Source organism: Macrobrachium rosenbergii, chromosome 4 (assembly GCF_040412425.1).
Source record: "Macrobrachium rosenbergii isolate ZJJX-2024 chromosome 4, ASM4041242v1, whole genome shotgun sequence".
In the NCBI taxonomy this organism is placed as follows: domain Eukaryota; kingdom Metazoa; phylum Arthropoda; class Malacostraca; order Decapoda; family Palaemonidae; genus Macrobrachium; species Macrobrachium rosenbergii.
The window spans coordinates 35,275,154-35,294,631 of record NC_089744.1 but is presented as its reverse complement, the minus strand read 5'-3'; the positions used below and the strand labels follow the sequence as shown (position 1 = coordinate 35,294,631).

Here is a 19,478-nt window from a genome sequence, read left to right as displayed (position 1 = left end):
CAACAGCAACAGGTTCCGCTGCCAAAAAATAATGAACAAAAACTGTCAACACAATGTTTTTTTATATACACAGGGTGGAATGATGTTAGTAATACAATTTACACCAAATTTTAGTTATGAAACATTGTTTTGCAATCTTGGCCTGGGCAATGAATGTATAAACTGGAGGGACTAAATTTTCGCTCAGACGAAGTGGTTCGGCACTGGCTACAACATAACCAAACCAACCTTAACCTAACCCTTCCTAAGGCATCCTGCCTATGAAATATGCAGGATAATTTAGGTTAAATACATTGGTTAAAATTGATAATTCTACCACCTTCTAGGTAGGTTAAATTGCATTCAGTGTGTTAACCTATTCTGTACTACAACATGTAGCCTTACACTAGTCATTGCCAGATTGTTGATAATTTGCTGTTGGTTTCTCTACAGCCCATTCTAGAGAATTTGTCCTAGCCCACCAATACTATGCTGGGCCTATTTCCTAGGTTGGAGGACATCGTCAGCAGCCTCAGCTAAGCTATGCTGGGTAGGCTAGTTTGCAGAACGACGGAATCAGGCTCAAAAGCTGGCCATATACTTATGCGACTGGCATCGGGTTTGTCCTGCTGGGACTAGCACAGGCTCCCAGTCCGCTTGGGTATTGCCCACACACACAGATGACTTGCTCTACGCATATTTCGAGAGGGCAGATGAATATGCAGTGGCCATGCTAAATTTTTTTCCAGCCAGTCCTTCCCCACACACGCAGCAGACTAGCGCGAGAAGACGCAAGACATGCCAGTAATTTCATTTCAACATGCTGAAAGGATGATTGGGCATGCCAGTCTCAACAGGACTGGCATCAATAGCCCCCATACACATTAAAGACTTACCAGTTTGTGCCAGTCACTATGAAATCAGTGTGCCAGTTGCATAAATGTATGGCCAGCTTAACACTACCTCCAAACGGAAGCCTAGTCCACTGTTTCCGAGGTTTAGTATTACTTGTTGGGATCGACCAGGTCAGGGCACGGGGTAGATCTAAGCCAGCTGTCCGCGGTGCGCTAGGCTATGGCAGTTGACGTTTTTCTATAGAACTTTACCTGCTGAACAAGAATTTAAAGTAATATTTTGGCAGTCAAATGTAATTAAGCTGTAAATTACTTTAGAACTGTAGCCGAGGGTAAAGGGGACCCATTGGGAATCGGGGTTTTGGGTGGGGTAAAACCCTTTTGAGAACAGCTAACAGTAAGGGGGACCCATTGGGAATTCAGGGTTTTGGGTGGGGTAAATAACTTGGGAAAAGGTTTGGGCACCTTATTGTTGCATTTCCTGTTATGTCATTTGGAAAACGAAAAACAAGCGTAAAAAGAAGGGTGAATAAATGGATAGCAGGAGCCGTTCCAAAGGCACTTTTCATTCATTACTAGTACTGCTGATTCTAAGCCTTAACACGCATGCGCTAGCTTTCAGTTCACAAATCAGCAGCTGCCGGTTTTCTGCGCTTAGCGAGAGCTGCGAGACTCTGGCAATTGACGAATTTGACGTTTTCCTAACTTATTTTACTTGCTGAACAAGAATATTACCTCTTCCCAGAACATACAAGCTTCCCAGGAATCTTAAAAAGTGCAGATAAGGCGCGCAGCGCCGTTCTGCCAAGGCCACCTATACAGGCCATCCAAGTTGAAAGCAGAAATGGTAATGTTTTGTTTCCCGTTTACAAAAGCTTTGAATAGTGTGCAGTGGAGCTAGACTATGGCAATTGACTTTTTCTGTCATTTTACTTGCTTTTCAAGAGTTTAAGGTAATATTTTGCCAGCCGGCTGTTGCTAAACCGTAATTTACCCTTGAGCTGTGTGCAACCCACTGGTACAGACATGCAGTTTTCAAGGGTCAATTACATTTTAGTTACAGCTAACAGCCAAAATATTATTTTCAATTCATGTTCAGCAGGTAAAATAACATAGGAAAATGTCAACTGCCATAGGCTAGCTCACTGCGGACAGCCGGCTTAGAATTACCGGGCACGGCATCCTACATGAGGTTAGGAAGGCAAGGTCTGGTAGCCTACGATCAGGACATGGCATTCACGCAAAGATTTGGTTTGTTTTCGTCCGCGGAACTTGTTCCGTCGTTCTCCCCGCCCCGCTGTTAAAACTTCATTCTACCCAAACTGCCCTAAGTAAACAGCCTAATCTATGGATTACAGTATAGGCTGACTCATTCAGTTATCTGTGTACTAGACCTCTGCTGCTAGCTTCGACCTTTGGCCCGACCGCCTGAGCCTTGGTCCTCAGGACAAATGTTCTTTCGGTACACCTCACATCTAGAAAGCCATACTCACCAGTAAAGTTCTGGAGGATCTTGCAACGCCTCTTAAAGCAGAGGACAACATTTCCGGTCTATAAAAAAGAAACAGTAATTAATGAGACCTCCACAACCATGAATATCAAAATTTCCGTGATGTGGTGAAACAGGCTTATAAAATCAAGAGAAAGGGGAGCGTTGTGCTCACTTATGACTATGTCTATTTTCATAAAATAGTTGGAGGTTTTACACCATTTTATTTTAAATTTCTACCCTAATGAAATTCAATTAATGTATACATGTAGGAGTTGATACAAAACTTTGTTTATTTTCCATGTAGTTTTAGGAAGTAAAGGGTGTCGTTATAACATATCGCTTCCCTCTGCCAACTGTACTGTAAACACATTCTTCTTCTGGGTTTTAAGGCTATTTCTTGTTAGTCTTTCTTACTGAAAGCTGTGACTTTCTTGAACTTTAAAACCGACGGCGGATCAGGATTCGGTCAGAGTGGTAATATTTAAATTTAATCGAGCGAGTGGAAATTTTCCGAAGATATAATACCACCCGTGGAGAATAATAAGGCACAAAGAGGAAATGAAACGTCTAAAGTGAAGGAAAAATAGTGAAGTGGACTGGAAACCTGATGTGATGGTTGTACGTGTGATCATGGGAAGGTCTAAATCAAACGCAACATGGATGAAACGAGACTAGCATTGGTCAGAAAGCAAAGCATTGTTCATTTTGAGAACAAAACAGTGTAATGATTTAAGGGGAAAAAATAAGTCAAACAAAAACTAAATTAAACCTACTGAAGCTGTGAAAAAAGGGTTAAAAAGAAGGAACATGATATCAAACCGACATGTGCACGTCTCCAAGCAATGTGTCAAGGGACAGTAGGGACTAGGGAGCCCAATTGTATTTTGCAAAAACACGTGACTCTTTAAAGATTGCAAACCAGAGGTAAAAGAATTAAATGAACTGTAAGAAATGAACAATGAGCTTATAGACAAGGTTAAGATGCCAAGAAAAATGGGAAACCCTAAAAAATACGATCCTACTAGTATGAGGTCAAAGAAGACAGAACTGGGTACTGATTGATTTATTACCTGGGCATAAGGTAGCCTATACATAGCAGCGTGCGAACGGAAACTTGGTGCCCGACCCCAAGTCTCCGTGACCCGCACGCTGAGTGAGAGCAATTTGTGTTTGTTAACAGTCAATCAAATAACAATAACAAGAGACATAATGTACATACAGTGATAAAACATATATTGGCGAAAAGGCCAGGAAATTCTACATACAAATATATACATGAGATTCTTGCTGCGTTGATAGATGCGATACATGATCTTAATTAATGGGTAAAGAAGACGTCTTTACAAGTGCTCCCCCCCCCCGACAATTATTATGAGATAATGACTGGAAGATCTGTTGAATGTTATTCACGGTATCTTCTTGGGAGCAGGAGCCGACCCCGAGTTCTTGATATCTGCGGTTGTGGGGCGGTTTCGACTGTTGAGTCGTCCGGCGGTTTTGCCGGGCGGATGACATCCTTAGTGCTGCCTTTGGGACGTCCTCGGCCTCGTTTCGGGATGACGATCTCTTCATCCGAGGTCTTGTTTTGTGGAGGAATTCTGGGACGTCTGCCGGTTTCCTCCCGGGTTCCGCTGTTCATTAGGAAGGCTGGCTTTAATCTGTAGACAGATATCCAGTCTTCCCGTCTATGGATGTTGACGAGGTAGGCCTTGGATGTTCTACTGATGACTGGTATGGTCCTCTGTATGGTCTGGTCAAGGGTGGGCGTCGTTCCTCATGAAGACGTGTGTACAGGTTTTCAGGCCTTCTGGACTGAAGTTATGGGTCCTGTCCGCGAAAGTCCTCTTAGTCTCGGAAGGGGTGTATCTGGGTCGTCCAGCTCCGTGGGGAAGAATTCTCCAGGTATGGCCAATGCTTTGCCGTAGACTTTTTCTGCGGGAGATTCCTCGCCGTTTGCCCTTCGTGCAGTGCGGAGACCCAGCAGGACTTAGGGCAGCTGCGCCTTCTAATTCTCGTCAGTACAACGTTCCATCAGAGCTGCTTTCAATGAACGGTGGGTCCTTTCCACCATACAGCTGGCCGCAGGGTTGTATGCCGTCATACTGTGGAGTGTTGTCCCCATCAGGCGTGCCAGGGAGACCCAGAGTTCCGACAAGAATGCAGGGCCCCTGTCTGTAGTTATATCGTCCGGCACACCAAAACAGCTTATCCAACTCGATAGTAGGGCTTCTGTGTAGGCGCTTGTTGATGCTTCTACCATTGGGGTTGCTTCCGTCCATCTTGTGGAACAGTCTATGACTGTCAGGAGGTATCTGGCGTCCCCTGATTGTGGCAGAGGTCCTGCGACACCTACGTGGATGTGCCCGAAATGCCGTCGTGGTTGAGGGAAGTCCCCGATGCCTGATTCCGTATGCCTTGTGATCTTACTTGTTTGGCACGGTATGCAGTTCTTCACCCATTCTCGTATGTCCCTCCTGATCCCGTACCACACAAATTTCTCTGTCATCAGGCACGTTGTTGTTCATCCTGGTGGATGGGACAGCCCATGGATGATGTCGAACGCCTGCTTTCTTCATGACACGGGTATCAGGGGGCGTGGGCAGCCTGTACTGGTGTCGCAGAGAAGTGTCGATCTGGATTCACCTATTGGCACATCTTCTCACTTCAGTGCAGCAAGTGCCATGCGGTAAGCTGCCGTTTCCAGGTCTGCGGCCTGTTCCTTTGCCAGGTCTTCGTAGTTTATGCCCAGGTGGACTGAATTTATTTCAATCCTTGATAGGGTGTCGGCTACCGGGTTCGTCTTGCTGGGGATGTAACTGATGGTGCATCTGAATTCAGAGATAGCAGCCAGGTGCCATTGCTGTCTTGCCGACCATGCATCTCCCACCTTCGTGAACGCATGTACCAACGGCTTGCAGTCTGTCAGGATGGTGAATGGGCTGCCGTCCAAGAGGTACTTGAAGTGCCACACGGCTTGGTAGATTGCCAGCAGTTCCCTGTCGAATGCACTGTAGTGGGTCTCTGGCGGCTTTAACTTGTGGGTAAAAAATGCAAGCAGGCGGGGGAACCATCTAATATCTGCTCCAGCACGGCTCAGCAAGCGACGTTGCTGATGTCGGTGGTAAGTCTCAGGTGAGGTCTTGATATGTTAAGGTGGTGGCTTTGGCGAGGGCTGCCTTCATCTGTTCAAATGCCTTTTGCTGTGGGAATTCCAAAGTCAGTTCTTTTGGTTTCCCCTTCAGCACTCCGGCTAGGGGATACATGATGCAGGCGATGTCCAGCACGAATCATCCGTAGTAGTTGACCATGCAGAGGAACTCCTGCAGGGACTTGATCGTTTTTTGGGTTGGAAAATCCTTTACTGCATCCACCTTGGAGGCCATGGGGCGGACACCTGTCAGAGAGACCTCATGTCCCAGGAAGTCTACCTTCTCCACCCCGAAGGTACATTTGTTGAATCTGACGACCAATCCGTTCTCCTGAAGGCATTTCAGCACAGCCCGGACATGATCCAGGTGCTCCTCCGGCGACCTGGAGAAGATCAGGATGTTGTCCACATTGCAGACGCAGAAAGGTAGGTCCCCCAAGATGCTGTCCATCAGGTGTTGGAATGTGGCCCCGGCATTCCTGAGGGAGAAGGTGGAGTAGGAGAAGGTATATGTCCCAAACGGTGTAATGATGGCTGGTTTCGGAACGTCGTCAGGATGTACTGGCACCTGAAAATAGGACTTGAGCAAATCCATTTTTTGTGAATATCTTGGCCCTGTGCAGGGCTCCTGTTAGGTCCTGCATGTTTGGCAGGGGGTAGTGGTCAGTGTTGTCACTAGGTTCAGCTGACGATAGCCCCCACAGGGCCTTCAAGAACCGTCTGCTTTCTTCACAATGTGGAGGGGGAACGCCCATGGACTTGATGCCTTTTTGCAGATACCCATCCTTTCCATCTCGGCGAATGCTCGTTTAGCATCCTGGAGTTTCTTGGGCGGCAGGCTGTGGAACTTGGCATATGTCAGCGGGCCTGTAGTGGTGATGTGGTGGTGGATCCCATGCTTGGCCTGGGTACTAGGCACCTGATGCAGTTCTGGCTTGAAGACATCTGGGAATTCATGCAGGAGGGCGCTGTATTTGTTTGATGAGATGGAGCATATGGTGGGCATTCCTGGTCCGGCGGAGAGTGGTCGGGAGTGGCAGGTTCCAGTATCCAGCAGGCGTTTTCAGCCGACATCTACCAGCAGTCCATGTTGTGCGAAGAAATCGGCGCCTAGTAAGGGGAACCTGACATCTGCGATGATGAAGGGCCATTCATATTTATGGCCCAGGATGGATATTCCACGGGTCCGTGTTCTGTAGCAGTGGATGGAGCTTCCATTTGCAGCCACTAGTGCGGCTGCAGTGCTGGACATGCGGTCAAAGTCCTCCCCCAACAGCAGAAATACCAACTGCATAGCCCCCATGTCTATCAGGATTCGTCGTCCCGATATGGCGTTGTGGATGAAGAATCCTACTGGCTGGGATTCTCTAAGGTTTGCGGCCACCGCTGCTATGGGTGGCTGCCTTCCTAGTTTTTTGTGAAAGAACAGGGGGCTCTGCAATTCTTGGCGTCCTTTCCGGACCTCCAATGGAAGTAACACCAGGCTGGATTTGTGCTTGTCTTCTGCTGCTGTGGCGGCACCTTCTTCCTGTATACCGCATTCGTATACCCCTCTTCAGCTTCTTCTGCTACCAGGCTGCAGGTTTTGCGGCGTGCTTGGAGGCCTCGGTGGCCTCATGGAGTTTGTGTGTGAGGCTCACCAATTCATCCGTCGAGAGCACGTCTGCTTCCATGATTTCTGCCCTCACCTCCTGCGTAGGGCGCAGCAGGAATATTTCCCACGACAAGCTGATCTCTCTCCTCCATCCATCTGAGTCGAAGCCCGGCAGCATCAGGAGACCTCATAGTTCGTCCCAGGCGTCCCTGGGTGATGCGTTCCCCAGAAGCTGGTTCACCAGGTCAAGGGCACGTTGGGCTCTCTCTGGGACGGGCATGGAGTACGTGTCAATGAGTTTCTTTCGTAGGTCTTCATACTTGACTTTGCCCGGCTGTGAGTCCAACCATGGGGTTCTGTTGAAGACCTCCTCTGGCAGCGTTGTCATGGTGATGTCCGCTTTGGTTTCCTCATCCGTGATTTTTGCTACACAGAAATGGACGTCTGCCCACAGGAACCAGGATGCGGTATTTTGCCCTGAGAACAGTGGCAGTTTCATCACCTGGGTTATTGCTGCCTTCAAAGACAAGAGGGGGATGCAGAGGATCTGTGTGCCCTCGGAACGACTTTCTACCTCAGTGTCTGACATTTTGACTCAAATCAAAACGCGAAATAAGTGCCGTATTTAGTCCGTTAATGGTGTTTGGGGCTCGTCAGAAGTCAAAACTATATGCTATGTGGTTCTGTTAATGGCTTCTGAATACGGTCGACGTGAATCGTAAATGGCAGGGCCATTTGGGAATGCCAGAATGTACCTGAAGAAGGTACATCATAATTAGTCCGTTAGTGGCGTGGGTGTTCCCCGAGGAGGGAGCTTTTAGAGGTTTAGACTTTGTCGCCGTATGGTTCCGTTAAAGGCTCTCTGAAGGTAAAGCGGCCGTAGTGAGTCCGTTAATGGCGAAGCCAAAACCGCTGTTTACCGTCACTCCATAGATAACCAGTTGTGAGGTCAAAGAAGACAGAACTGGGTACTGATTGATTTATTACCTGGGCATAAGGTATACATAGCAGTGTGCAGACGGAAACGTGGCGCCCGACCGCAGGTCTCCGTGACCCGCACGCTGAGTGAGAGCAATTTGTGTTTGTTAACAGTCAATCAAATAACAATAACAAGAGACATAATGTACATACAGTGATGAAACATATATTGGCAAAAAGGCCAGGAAATTCTACATATAAATATATGCATGAGATTTTTGCTGCGTTGACAGATGCGATACATGATTGTAATTAATGGGTAAAGAAGACGTCTTTACACTAGAAGTGATAAGGAAAGTTAGAAGCAGTCAAAAGTGACAGAAGGAGCAAAGAGGAGAGTAATGAAACAAATGAAAGCTGATGAGGAGAAAAAAAAAGAATAGTGTGGTACTGTACTATATAGTGTAACAAGTCGTAAAGGGAGATACATTTGCTAATTCATTAGGGTTAGGACATGTAGAGATAGAAAAGATGACTAGTCTAGAAAAAAAAAAAGAAGAAATGGGAGGCTCAGAGCTACTGTAGTAAGACTAAAAAGAGAAAAAAGTACGTGAGAAGTTCTGAATGACACAAAGAAGTTGAAAAATGTATAAAATCCAATCAAGAAAACAGGAATAAGTAAGGATTTAACAAGAGAAGAAAGCGGAAAAGACAAAGAACTAAGGGAAGAGGACAAACATAAAATGTGAAAGGGAAAAAGGGCTGTCATATAAAAAAGAGGCATTGCTGAGAGCAGAGGCAGTAAGAATGAGGCAGTACAACAGGACACAAGTTAATATAGGGAATTAGAAAGTCAGTTGGAATTGGAAGATAGAAAGGAAATGGAAAAATAAAGGAAACGAACCCCAAACAGCAGGAAATGAAAGGAAATCAAAGCGCATGATACATAAGCATAAGCAAGAACATTGATATAGGACATGTCATAAAATATTAATGAACGTACTAGGGCTAACAAAGGACAAATATGTAGATCTGCAAAACATGGTGAATGAGAACAAAGCATTGAATGTGTATGGCTATCAGAGACACAGCAAAATATAAATAAAATGAATATCACCACAAAAGCACACAAAATAGAAACATTGAAAGAGCTGAAAGACACAAATGGGAAGTAAGAGTGTTGCTAGTATACCTAGACTGAAGGGTAAATATGGAAGCGAGAGAGAAGAATAGTTGTCAAATCCGTTACTCGTCTTCTTTATATTACAAGCTCAGAAAAACATGTTGTTACAGGAGCCTTTTTAATGATTTCTTTGCATTATGCTAACAACTTCGTTTTGTTTATATTTAAATTAACATCAAACATTTTTCGATGATTTCTGTGTGAATGTTGTTCATGAGGATCTTACTTTCTAATTCATACTTTTATCCTTTCGTATGTATATATATATATATATATATATATATATATATATATATATATATATATATATATATATATATATATATATATATATATATATATATATTGGTATCTATATATATATAAATATATACTCGTAACTGGTATGCCTGGGGTTTAGACCCATGGGAAGCCATTATTCAGACTTACGTTCTCTACGAAAATAAAATTGCGTAGCATTTTTTTCCTATATTCTATTGCCTCTAGTATTTCTATACAGCTGATGAAGAACTTAATGCATTCGGTTGTTTAGCATCCGTGTTGCAATGCAGGTACCGAAAATTAGTAAGGAAATATCTACAGTATGTCTTTTGAGGGAATGAACTGCTCTAGGCATATGACCTTGTTAAAGACCCAGGCGAATTTTAGAATCTTTTTTCTAAAATTACCTTTTCCTTTATAAAACCACCAATTCATAAAACAACTTTCACCAACTTCTGTAAGAAAGTATAAAAATAAAATTCGGTGCTCGAATCGCTTCTAAACGCAGCTGGAAAGGTTTTTCACTGTTCAGTAATTCACTCAAACGACTTACGTTAACTTCGTATATAGTCCGGTAGTTTAAACAGTATCAAGTTAAAACTTGGTCAGATGAACCAAAGATCTGTATACAGTCACCCGCCCCACCCCCACAAAAAAAGACCCTTGATTCCTCCGTGGGGAACCTCGTTTATTACCCCAAATTCGAAATGGCGGCAGCTGCCATCCGGTCAAAATTGTGTGGCACGCAAAATGCAAGTTTTATAGCTCATTTGAAAAGTAATTTATTGGTGATTCATTTTCATCTCAACAATCATGTCCCTAAAATAACTATATTTCAAAGTACATGCTGTTAAAGATGGTTTTCATTTCTTAAGGGTGGTCTTATGCGGAAGCCTGAGAAACCTGCATCAAGACGAGCATTTAATGCGTGACGATGAGGCAATTTCGAAAAACCAGATTGACAAGTCATCTTTGCATGTAGTTGATGGAGGAGCACTTCTTCATAGAGCACGGTGGATGGAAGTATCAGCATTTAAAGAATTGACTCAGCTTTATGTCTAATTTTCGCAGACACTATGGTTCTGTTTTCGTTGTTTTTGACGGATACAAACATCCTACAACAAAGTCAAATGAGCATCCGCGCCGAACAGGACATGGAAAGAATTATCACGGTATAGATATCAATGAAACTAACACTGTTCCAGTTTCTCAAGATAGTTTTCTTTCAAATCACCAAAAAAGCCACAATTTATTGATCTGATCTCAAGATATTTAAAAGATGATGGGAAAGCTGTAACCAATTGTGATGGTGTTGCAGACACTCAAATTGTTGCAATTGCATTACACCTTGCTTCAGATGAATCAAAGCCTGTTGTTGTTATAACGGACAACACTGACATTGAGTTATGTTACTTTACCACTGGAAAAACAAATCTGAAGACATATTCTTTCAAGAAAGAGGGCAGAAAGGATGGAATCTGAAGATTATCTCACCAAGATTAGAACCTATCCGAGAGTACCCTCTGTTTCCACATGCATGGTCCGGTTGTGACTCGGTTTCTGCACCGTTTGGTAAAAGAAAATCAAGTTTTCTTAACATTCTGAAGAAATTTAATGAACTTTAAAGAGATCTCCAAAACAATGAATGATGTCCTGGCAAACCGAAATGAAATTGGAAGCTTGGCAGAAACAGTCTTTCGAAACATTTATGGAGGAAATAAGGATGACGACATACTGACAAAACTCAGGTGAGAGTTAATACTACAGCCTATAGAATTTCGATCGAAAACACCTCTTCAGACTTCTCTTAAATAAAATATTGTGCATAATATTACCATTACCTTGATTCATACGTAGCAAGAAGGAATAAAAGAGTGAATGTCAGTACAATATAGCTTATCTATATAACATTAAGTATATCTAGAAAAATTGGCTATTCTAAATTTCTTCTTAATTAATATTTCAGGTACAAAAAATACATGTAAATGGTAAGCAAAGGTATGTCGGAGCCTTAAAAGATGCCACCTACCCAGAGAGCTGCTTATTGCCATGGTTTTCGTGCACATCGTCAGATTGTAACTGCAGACTTTCAGTTAAAGCCAGAAGATTGGGATTGGCTTGTCAAGAATGGTGGCTTAGCCCCAGTTATGACTGATAAGGAAGTTGCACCAGAATTTTCGCTGCAAGGTGTCAGACGAAAATGTAAATCTACAGAAAACCAGTGTAAATCAAACAGATGTTCATGTACGAAGTAGCCTATGGTCTTAGCTGTGTGGCAACATGTGGGGAATGTCATGGCGAAGACTGTCATAACAAGGAGGTTTGTGAAAAATATTTATTTACATTGTACTTGCATAACCAAAAGTCTTGATAATCATGTTACAATGGCTTTAGAACATAAACATGAACACTAAATTCTTATAGTTTTCAACATATTTTCAGGTACTGGAAAGCGCTAAATGGACCTCAAGCAACGAATCTGATGAGGAGGAGGACAGAAAAACATTTGCAGCATTTTTGAATGGCCTCCTTTTCGATGTTTCATTTTATTGGCCAAAAATATGTTGTTTTATATGTATACAGAATGTTCTGTGTCCTGTTTCATGTTTTGCTCAGCACTAAACGTAGAATGGTTTCACGGTATTTCCCTCGTTTACTTTCATTCATGTCCATATCTTTTCACAACATACAAAACTTATTTGTCATAAAAGAGTGAACTGGTATAACTCAGAACAACTTTACTGTACGGACATGGCTGTTAAGATGGAAAAGAATCGCATTAAATTTTCTTTCATATGAGCACAATCCGTTTTGGGTGTCATCAGATTTTTGCCTTTTGCATTAGGGGTCAATAATCAGGTTTCCCTACGGCAGAATCATGGGGCTTTTTTTTCTGGTGACTTTATACAAGTATTTGGTCAATCTGACCAAGTTTCATCTTGATACTATTTTTTGTGTGTGTGTGTGTGGGGGTTGTGCACTTTTTTCAGCTCAACGACCGGACTAATAGTGGCAAGGTTACGAGAAATAAACTTAATGTTTATTCATTGTCTAATAAATGTAATAAACTCGGTCATCAACTGTAACTCTGATGTCCAGAATAGAAAATTGTCCTTGTTGTGTCTTGCATCTAGGCGTGTTAACAAGATGATATGAGCAAAACACCTCCAGTCAGTCATGTATTTGTAGGGAGACAGAAAGGAACATTTGATCAGCTGAGAGAGAGGGTGTTTGGGGGGAGCTTAGGAAGAAGTGAAGAAGAAAATGGAAATAAACAAGAGCACTCTAGAGAGAGCATTATTCCACCCTTGACTTTACTGCATAAATGATATCACGCGGGTGAATGTACTGTAGTTGTTTTATATTTGATATCGAAACATAAATCTTCATTAATACACGCCGAAAATTATTCACCTGAAGGAGAATACCTTATGACTGGGTTCACCCGGATTCATCCAGATCTATTCTTCCCCCCCTCGAGATATTTGGTTAGCACACAGACACTGCAAAACAGTTCTCTTTTCCAACCTCTGTTTGAAGAGATGACAGTGTAGTTGTAGATTCAGGGCATATACATCTGCCGTTTTATTTACATAATGATGACCTTCAGTATTTCTAAAAAGATTGATTTTATTATTTCAAGATATCTATCGTGCTTATCTTAGCTATTAGATAGTCACATGCGTCGATACGTTCGAAAGTTATTGAAATTCTTAGCATTTTGTCCACGTGAAGAAATTGAGCAGATTCATAATTCTACAACACTGCCATATAGATAACTGTCGAACGTAACTTGAGGACCATTGCGTTTATATATAATAGGCTTTAATACAGATGTTATGGCTGTTATCACAATAATAATAATAATAATAATAATAATAATAATAATAATATTAGAGCAGTAGTAGTAGTAGTAGTAGGAACAGTAGTAGCAGTAGCTACCTGAATATCTCAAGCCGTTACCTTAATATCGATTCTCCATTTCATCCTTAGACAAAGAATCTTCTTTGTTTTCCGAGTTCTCAGCTTTTTGGCCCATTGCTCAGAGCAATCTACTTCATTACTTCATTGTTCTTGGAATGAAACCGTTCTCTCTGCTTTTGTTTTAGTGCAAGACTTAATCAACGTAATTTCCTTTTCCTAAACTACTCGTGCTTAGGCACTGCTACTTGTTGCTCCTTGAAAAGTATACGTTTCTACTTAGGATTTCGAAGAAGAGGTTTGCTTGAAAATGTGATGTAGGTCATAGCTAAGAAAGTTAGATGATTCACTAGGAGCAGACGCCTAGATTCGCACGGATTAAAAACAAGGAAATATCATCAACAAAGATTAAAAATGGAAGTACGGAGCAGCATTGGACTTCTGTGTTTTCTGAAGAGAATTTCAACTTGCAACTAGCATATCAATTTTAATTAACTTTATAGGTCAAATCCTCACTCTCTTCAAACAGAATATTCAAAGCCTAACGGCAGTTCGAAGACAAATATCTGTATGTTCGAGTACTATCCATATGCGTATACACACACACACACACACACACACACATATATATATATATATATATATATATATATATATATATATATATATACATATACATACATACACACACATGTATATATATATATATATATATATATATATATATATATATATATATATATATATATATATATATATATATATATATATATATATATGTTAGCTCAAGGGGGAGTGAGGACATTTATGTCTCACTGTATACAGTATACTCAATAACAGGGATACGGAAAGTAACAATACTTACACATACAACAATAACATAAATGACTGGCATAGGTAACCAGCTAAAACAGAATCATAACCACATTTATTCATCAACACAACACATGGTTACAACAAAAGATCCACCTCCCAAACCAAGTTACCAACAAAATCGCTAAATAGCAAACAGGAGCAATGAACTGCAGCATCCTGTGAAATGAAAGAAAGTGAGCAGAGAAGCTTCTCATCCCTTCAGAAAATCGAACTACAGCAGTTTACTCCACACTCTCAGGCACAAAAACACTTCCCCCACTTTTAAGTACACATCAAGTACTTCCCAGTTCATACCAAATAAACTCCTATTATTAGAACAGTGTAACAGTTTAGCAATTAGCTATTCGTATTGTTATTTACTAATCGTCGCAAACCACTTAGAATTTCTTAACCTGTCTTAAAATTATCAACATTTAATTATAGCAAACAGGTCATTTCAGTCAAATGCGTCGCTGAGACAATGTATTAAGACCTTTAAAGAATATGCAAATGAGATTAAGGCCTTCTAAAAAAAGTATCTAAATGAAATAAGGATGAGCCAGTCAAGTAACTAGTGATTGATTTAATGGAGGATATAAATTCAAACGTTATTATTATTATTCAGAACATGAACCCTATTCTTATGGAACAAGCCCACAGGGGCTATTGACCTAAAATTCTAGCTTCCAAAGAATATATTCATTTCAAAAGAGTAACAGAAGATAATAGGAAATACAGAAAGAAGAAATCAGTTATTAGAAAAGATAAAATAAATGAACAAATTAATAAACAAATAGATAAAATTGTAACAAATTATTAAAATACAATGAGATTTGTTTTAGGGTAGTAATGCGCTGCATCTTCGCTTGAACCTTTGAAGTTCCAATTGCACAACATCCTCAGGGAGACAGTTCCACAGTTCAACGGTGTGAGGAATAAAGGACCTCTGGAACTGAGAAGTTCGACCAGCGAGGCACATTTACTGCATATTGGTGCTGCTGCTCAGCAAATCTTGTCGCTCTCGGCAGGAAAATGAGGATCAGGGATCAATTGTGAATGTGAAAGATCTTTGTTAAAAACAACATATGAAATACTGACCAACAAGAGACCATCCGTCGATGAGAAGAGAAAAAACTTGGAAGAGAACAAAGATATGCTGGACCAGAATGAAAGATGTTGGGAGGAAGACCAAGGCAATGCAGAAAAGACTGACAAGGATTTAGAAGATAAGCAGGAGTTGCTTAATTCGGAAACTGAAATTCTTATTCAGATGTTCAGTCAACTCTAGCTGGAAGATGAAGAACAGTCTGGGAGGTATGATAACTTAAACGAAATGGAAGACAATCTTAAATTCTGAGACGAACTGAGGGTTAGGGAGGCGTTAACAAAGAAACAAGGGATTGATTTAATGAACGGTAAATTAAAATAGAAGAAAATAGAAGATTCAGAGCAGCAAAGAGAAATGCTGGCACAGAATTGTAAGTGTCTGGATGAAGAGAATAATAGATTAAAGAAGACGAAGCAAAATTTAAAAGTAAAGTCAAAATTCTGAGATAACATGAAAAAACTTTTGAAGGATACAAAAGAATTCTCCATCATAAAGTTAGAACGTGAAAAAAAATACCAAAGAGAAAGTATTATTACTGACTGAAAAAAAAACCAAAATCTTCTAAAACTTACCAACAAACTAAACATTAGAATATAATGTATTATCTTACTCCCTCATGCAGTTTCATTCTGTTTGATTTACCTTTTATTATTCCATTGAATTTAACTCAAGAGAACCTGTGCTGATTATCATTGTTCCTAAATATTTGAGACGATATCTCATTAACCTTTTTTGGTCTAGTGTTATTTCATTCCTTTACATATATACTCTGTCCTCATTAATTCTGTTTTCTTAGATTTACATTTGATCTCAAGTCTCTAGATATTCAAAGACCTCTAATCAACAGGTTATGCAAATCTTGTACTGTTTTGTTGATCAAAGCAGTATCATCTGGACATTTTAAGTCGGTCAACTTTTCATCGTTATACCAATCTAAACTATTTATATCTCGGACCACTTTTATTTTAATCACAGAATTCTTGAGAAAGGCAGAAAGCAAGGGTGACATAACATTTTACTTTGGTACCAAACTATTTACTGCAAATACAGCTGACATGACTCCATCAACATCAACTGTACATTTGCTTCATTCATGGACTAATCAACGCCTTAACCATATCATCCTGCTGCCAAAGATTTCTGATGCTCATCCTGAACAAAGTCCGATTAAATATACATACATATATATATATATATATATATATATATATATATATATATATATATTCACACATATTCATATATATATATGTATTTATATGCACACACACACAATATATATATATATATATATATATATATATATATATATATATATATATATATATACACACATATATATATATATATATATATATATATATATATATATATATATATAAATTATATATTTATATATCAAATATGAGGATCCCATAAAAATGCCAAAGTGTAGAAAGTAAATGCTATATTTCAGAGACCAACTGTCTCTCTCATCAGTTAAATAGTAAATGAGAAAAAGTTACAAAAAAGCGGTATTTATACCAGAAGGTCCATAGGTCAGCCATTACATCACTCCAGTTGACAATTTCTCTTTAATCTTCTTAATCGGTGGTTGGAGGAAGATTTTACCTATAATATCTGGATATATTCCAGGCGCCTTTTGAAAGGTTCACCGTATTTCTTTCTTTAATCAAAGCTGATTCCACCATCTGGCTTTTGAACAGACAGTTGCTTCTATAAATCATATGAGACAAATTCCAGTTTATTCTGTGATTATGGTTATTTATATGGTTAAAAATAGCTGAGCTGTTGTCCGTACCTAACTGAACGTTTATGCTGTATTAATCTCTGGGGGAGTGATTTGCCAGTAAAACCGTTTTTATGGGCTCTTTATATTTGATGGAATTCTGTTTTAACAGAAAACATTTCACACACATAGTTACATATACACACACACACACACACACATATATATATATATATATATATATATATATATATATATATATATATATATATATATATATATATATAATATATATATATATATATATATATATAAACTACCAGCTCTTTGATGTATCAATATTATATACGTCAGGGCAGAGGAACTCTCAAAAAAAGACCACTTGATGGGAGGAAATATTAAAGCCTCGTCTCCTGAGGCCAGTGACAACCGCACTTTTCAGTGTTGTGGGAAGCAAGGAAAAGAAAATATTACGAACTTTGTGGGGTGTGAAAGCCATTAAATAGCTTGGGGGGGTGGGTTGGATCTGCATCCCGAAACATACAATAATGTAAAAATAAAAAAATTAGAGAGAGAACAATATAACGGGTCTCTGTATGGATGATGTAAGAAGACAAGACATTAAACATATTTGATTTGCTTAGATGGGAATAGCTGAAAGTCTCGACACTTAGAGAGACAAACGTGAAAGGGCAGTGTATGTAGGGACGAGAAGACCCTATATTGTTTGGATGCAAATTTAGGTGTCATAGAAAGGGATGGCAACGTTGGTAGGAAGAGAGTTCCTGAAATAAGTGAAATGAGTAAATGTGTTTGGAAATGGGCTTCACTCTTGTAAACGCATGTTTATTAAAGAAGAATGTTCGTAAGGATACTTGTGAAAAAGAAAATGGCAAGGTAGAGAGTTCGATAGATTTGGTGGTACAACAGAGCCCATGGAAGAGCAAGTTGATGGACGCAATGGTGAGAAGAGGAGTGGCTGGAGGTATATCTAATCATTATTTGGTGAAAATAAAGGTGAAGATGAATGGCAGTTTAATGTGATATACAATACAGAGGCCAAGATGCATTTTTTTTAGAATATAGAACTTGCTTTGGTCTGCATCGTCCATTGCTTTCTTTATCCTTTTTATTGTTTGATAGTGCATTGCTTCTGGTTTTATCATGAGACATTTACATTAAATAAGCATACCTTGATTAACGATGTCGTTCTCTTTTTTCTAGGCCATTTCTCTACCAATGAGAAGAAGAAGAAGAAGAAGAAGAAGAAGAAGAAGAAGAAGAAGAAGAAGAAGAAGAAGAAGAAGAAGAAGAAGAGGAAGAAGAAGAAGAAGAAGAAGAAGAAGAAGTGTGTGTGTGTGTGTGTGTGTGTGTGTGTGTGTGTGTGTGTGTGTGTGTGTGTAGAGAGAGAGAGAGAGAGAGAGAGAGAGAGAGAGAGAGAGAGAGAGAGAGAGAGAGAGAGACTTAATTATATTTTGAGCCTCAATCTTTTAGCAGCGACTTTCTTCTGTTTAATAGATTTTATGTCCTCTCTTTAGTACGGCAGCGACCTATAATGAACTGCCTGAAAATCCATTTTAATATTTGCACCATAAAGGAGATGATGAAGGGATGCCTACGCCGGTTCTTTTCAATGGCTTTTTATTGATTAATGATGATTAAAACGGCGATTTCGGCAGGGGATCTGGCGCGAAGGTTGGCTGTAAATTTATCGGTAATTGTCTCGGGTGATGGGAGGAGCACTTAAAACAGCTGTAAACTCTTCGTTATTCGCAGTTTCATCTTTGGAGGACGACGGAAGAGTCCGTATTGGCTGTCTTTCCGAGCTGGTATATAAGAGAAGTATAAAAAACAAGACAAACAATATTGAGGGAAAAGATGCACAACGTTTTTGATGACAGAGGGTCAGCTCGAAATGGGAGAAGCTGCGTTCTTCTTCTTGACAAATTTGCCATTCCAGGACAAGAAAACGCATTCGAGAGGTCTCTCGCACACCAAGCGACATTTACACAAACAACTCTCTCTCTCTCTCTCTCTCTCTCTCTCTCTCTCTCTCTCTCTCTCTCTCTCTCTCTCTCGCGCCAATGAATTTTCATATATGCAGGATATTTACAATCCAAGTGATGGACTAAAGTTCAAGAGAAAGATCCACAGTTACAATGTGGCTAAAGATTAAGCTCAATGAGTCTGTGAAGATTACAATGACTTAAACTACTGTAACTATGTCGCCACTGGTTACCTGCGCCTTGGAGGATGTAAGCTGCAGAATCTGGGACAAAGAAATTAGTTCCAAAGGTTGTACAGGTACGTGAGAGGGAAAAAGGCCCAATACTGACACTAATTATATTCCACTAGTACACAGGCTCATCACAGCCTAAACCTTGCAATGAATAATTAGTGAAAGCAGGATGGGCATAAAAATGTATCATCTTTTTT

General features: G+C 40.2%; 1 protein-coding gene across 3 annotated transcripts in view; it reads right to left on the bottom strand.

Moving 5' to 3' along the window:
• Positions 1–2,487, bottom strand: part of Stoml2 (stomatin like 2) — a 33,417-nt gene extending 30,930 nt beyond the window's left edge. The window contains exon 1 of one of the 3 annotated variants that reach the window (XM_067094076.1): positions 2,327–2,487. In XM_067094076.1, coding sequence (XP_066950177.1) covers positions 2,327–2,377 — 51 coding nt within the window. In that variant the 5' untranslated portion in view covers positions 2,378–2,487. Of the gene's footprint in view, positions 1–2,003; positions 2,031–2,227 lie in introns of those variants that run through there. The other 2 variants (XM_067094085.1, XM_067094070.1) reach the window with 2 other exon arrangements.
• Between the last annotated feature and the right edge of the window lie 16,991 nt (positions 2,488–19,478).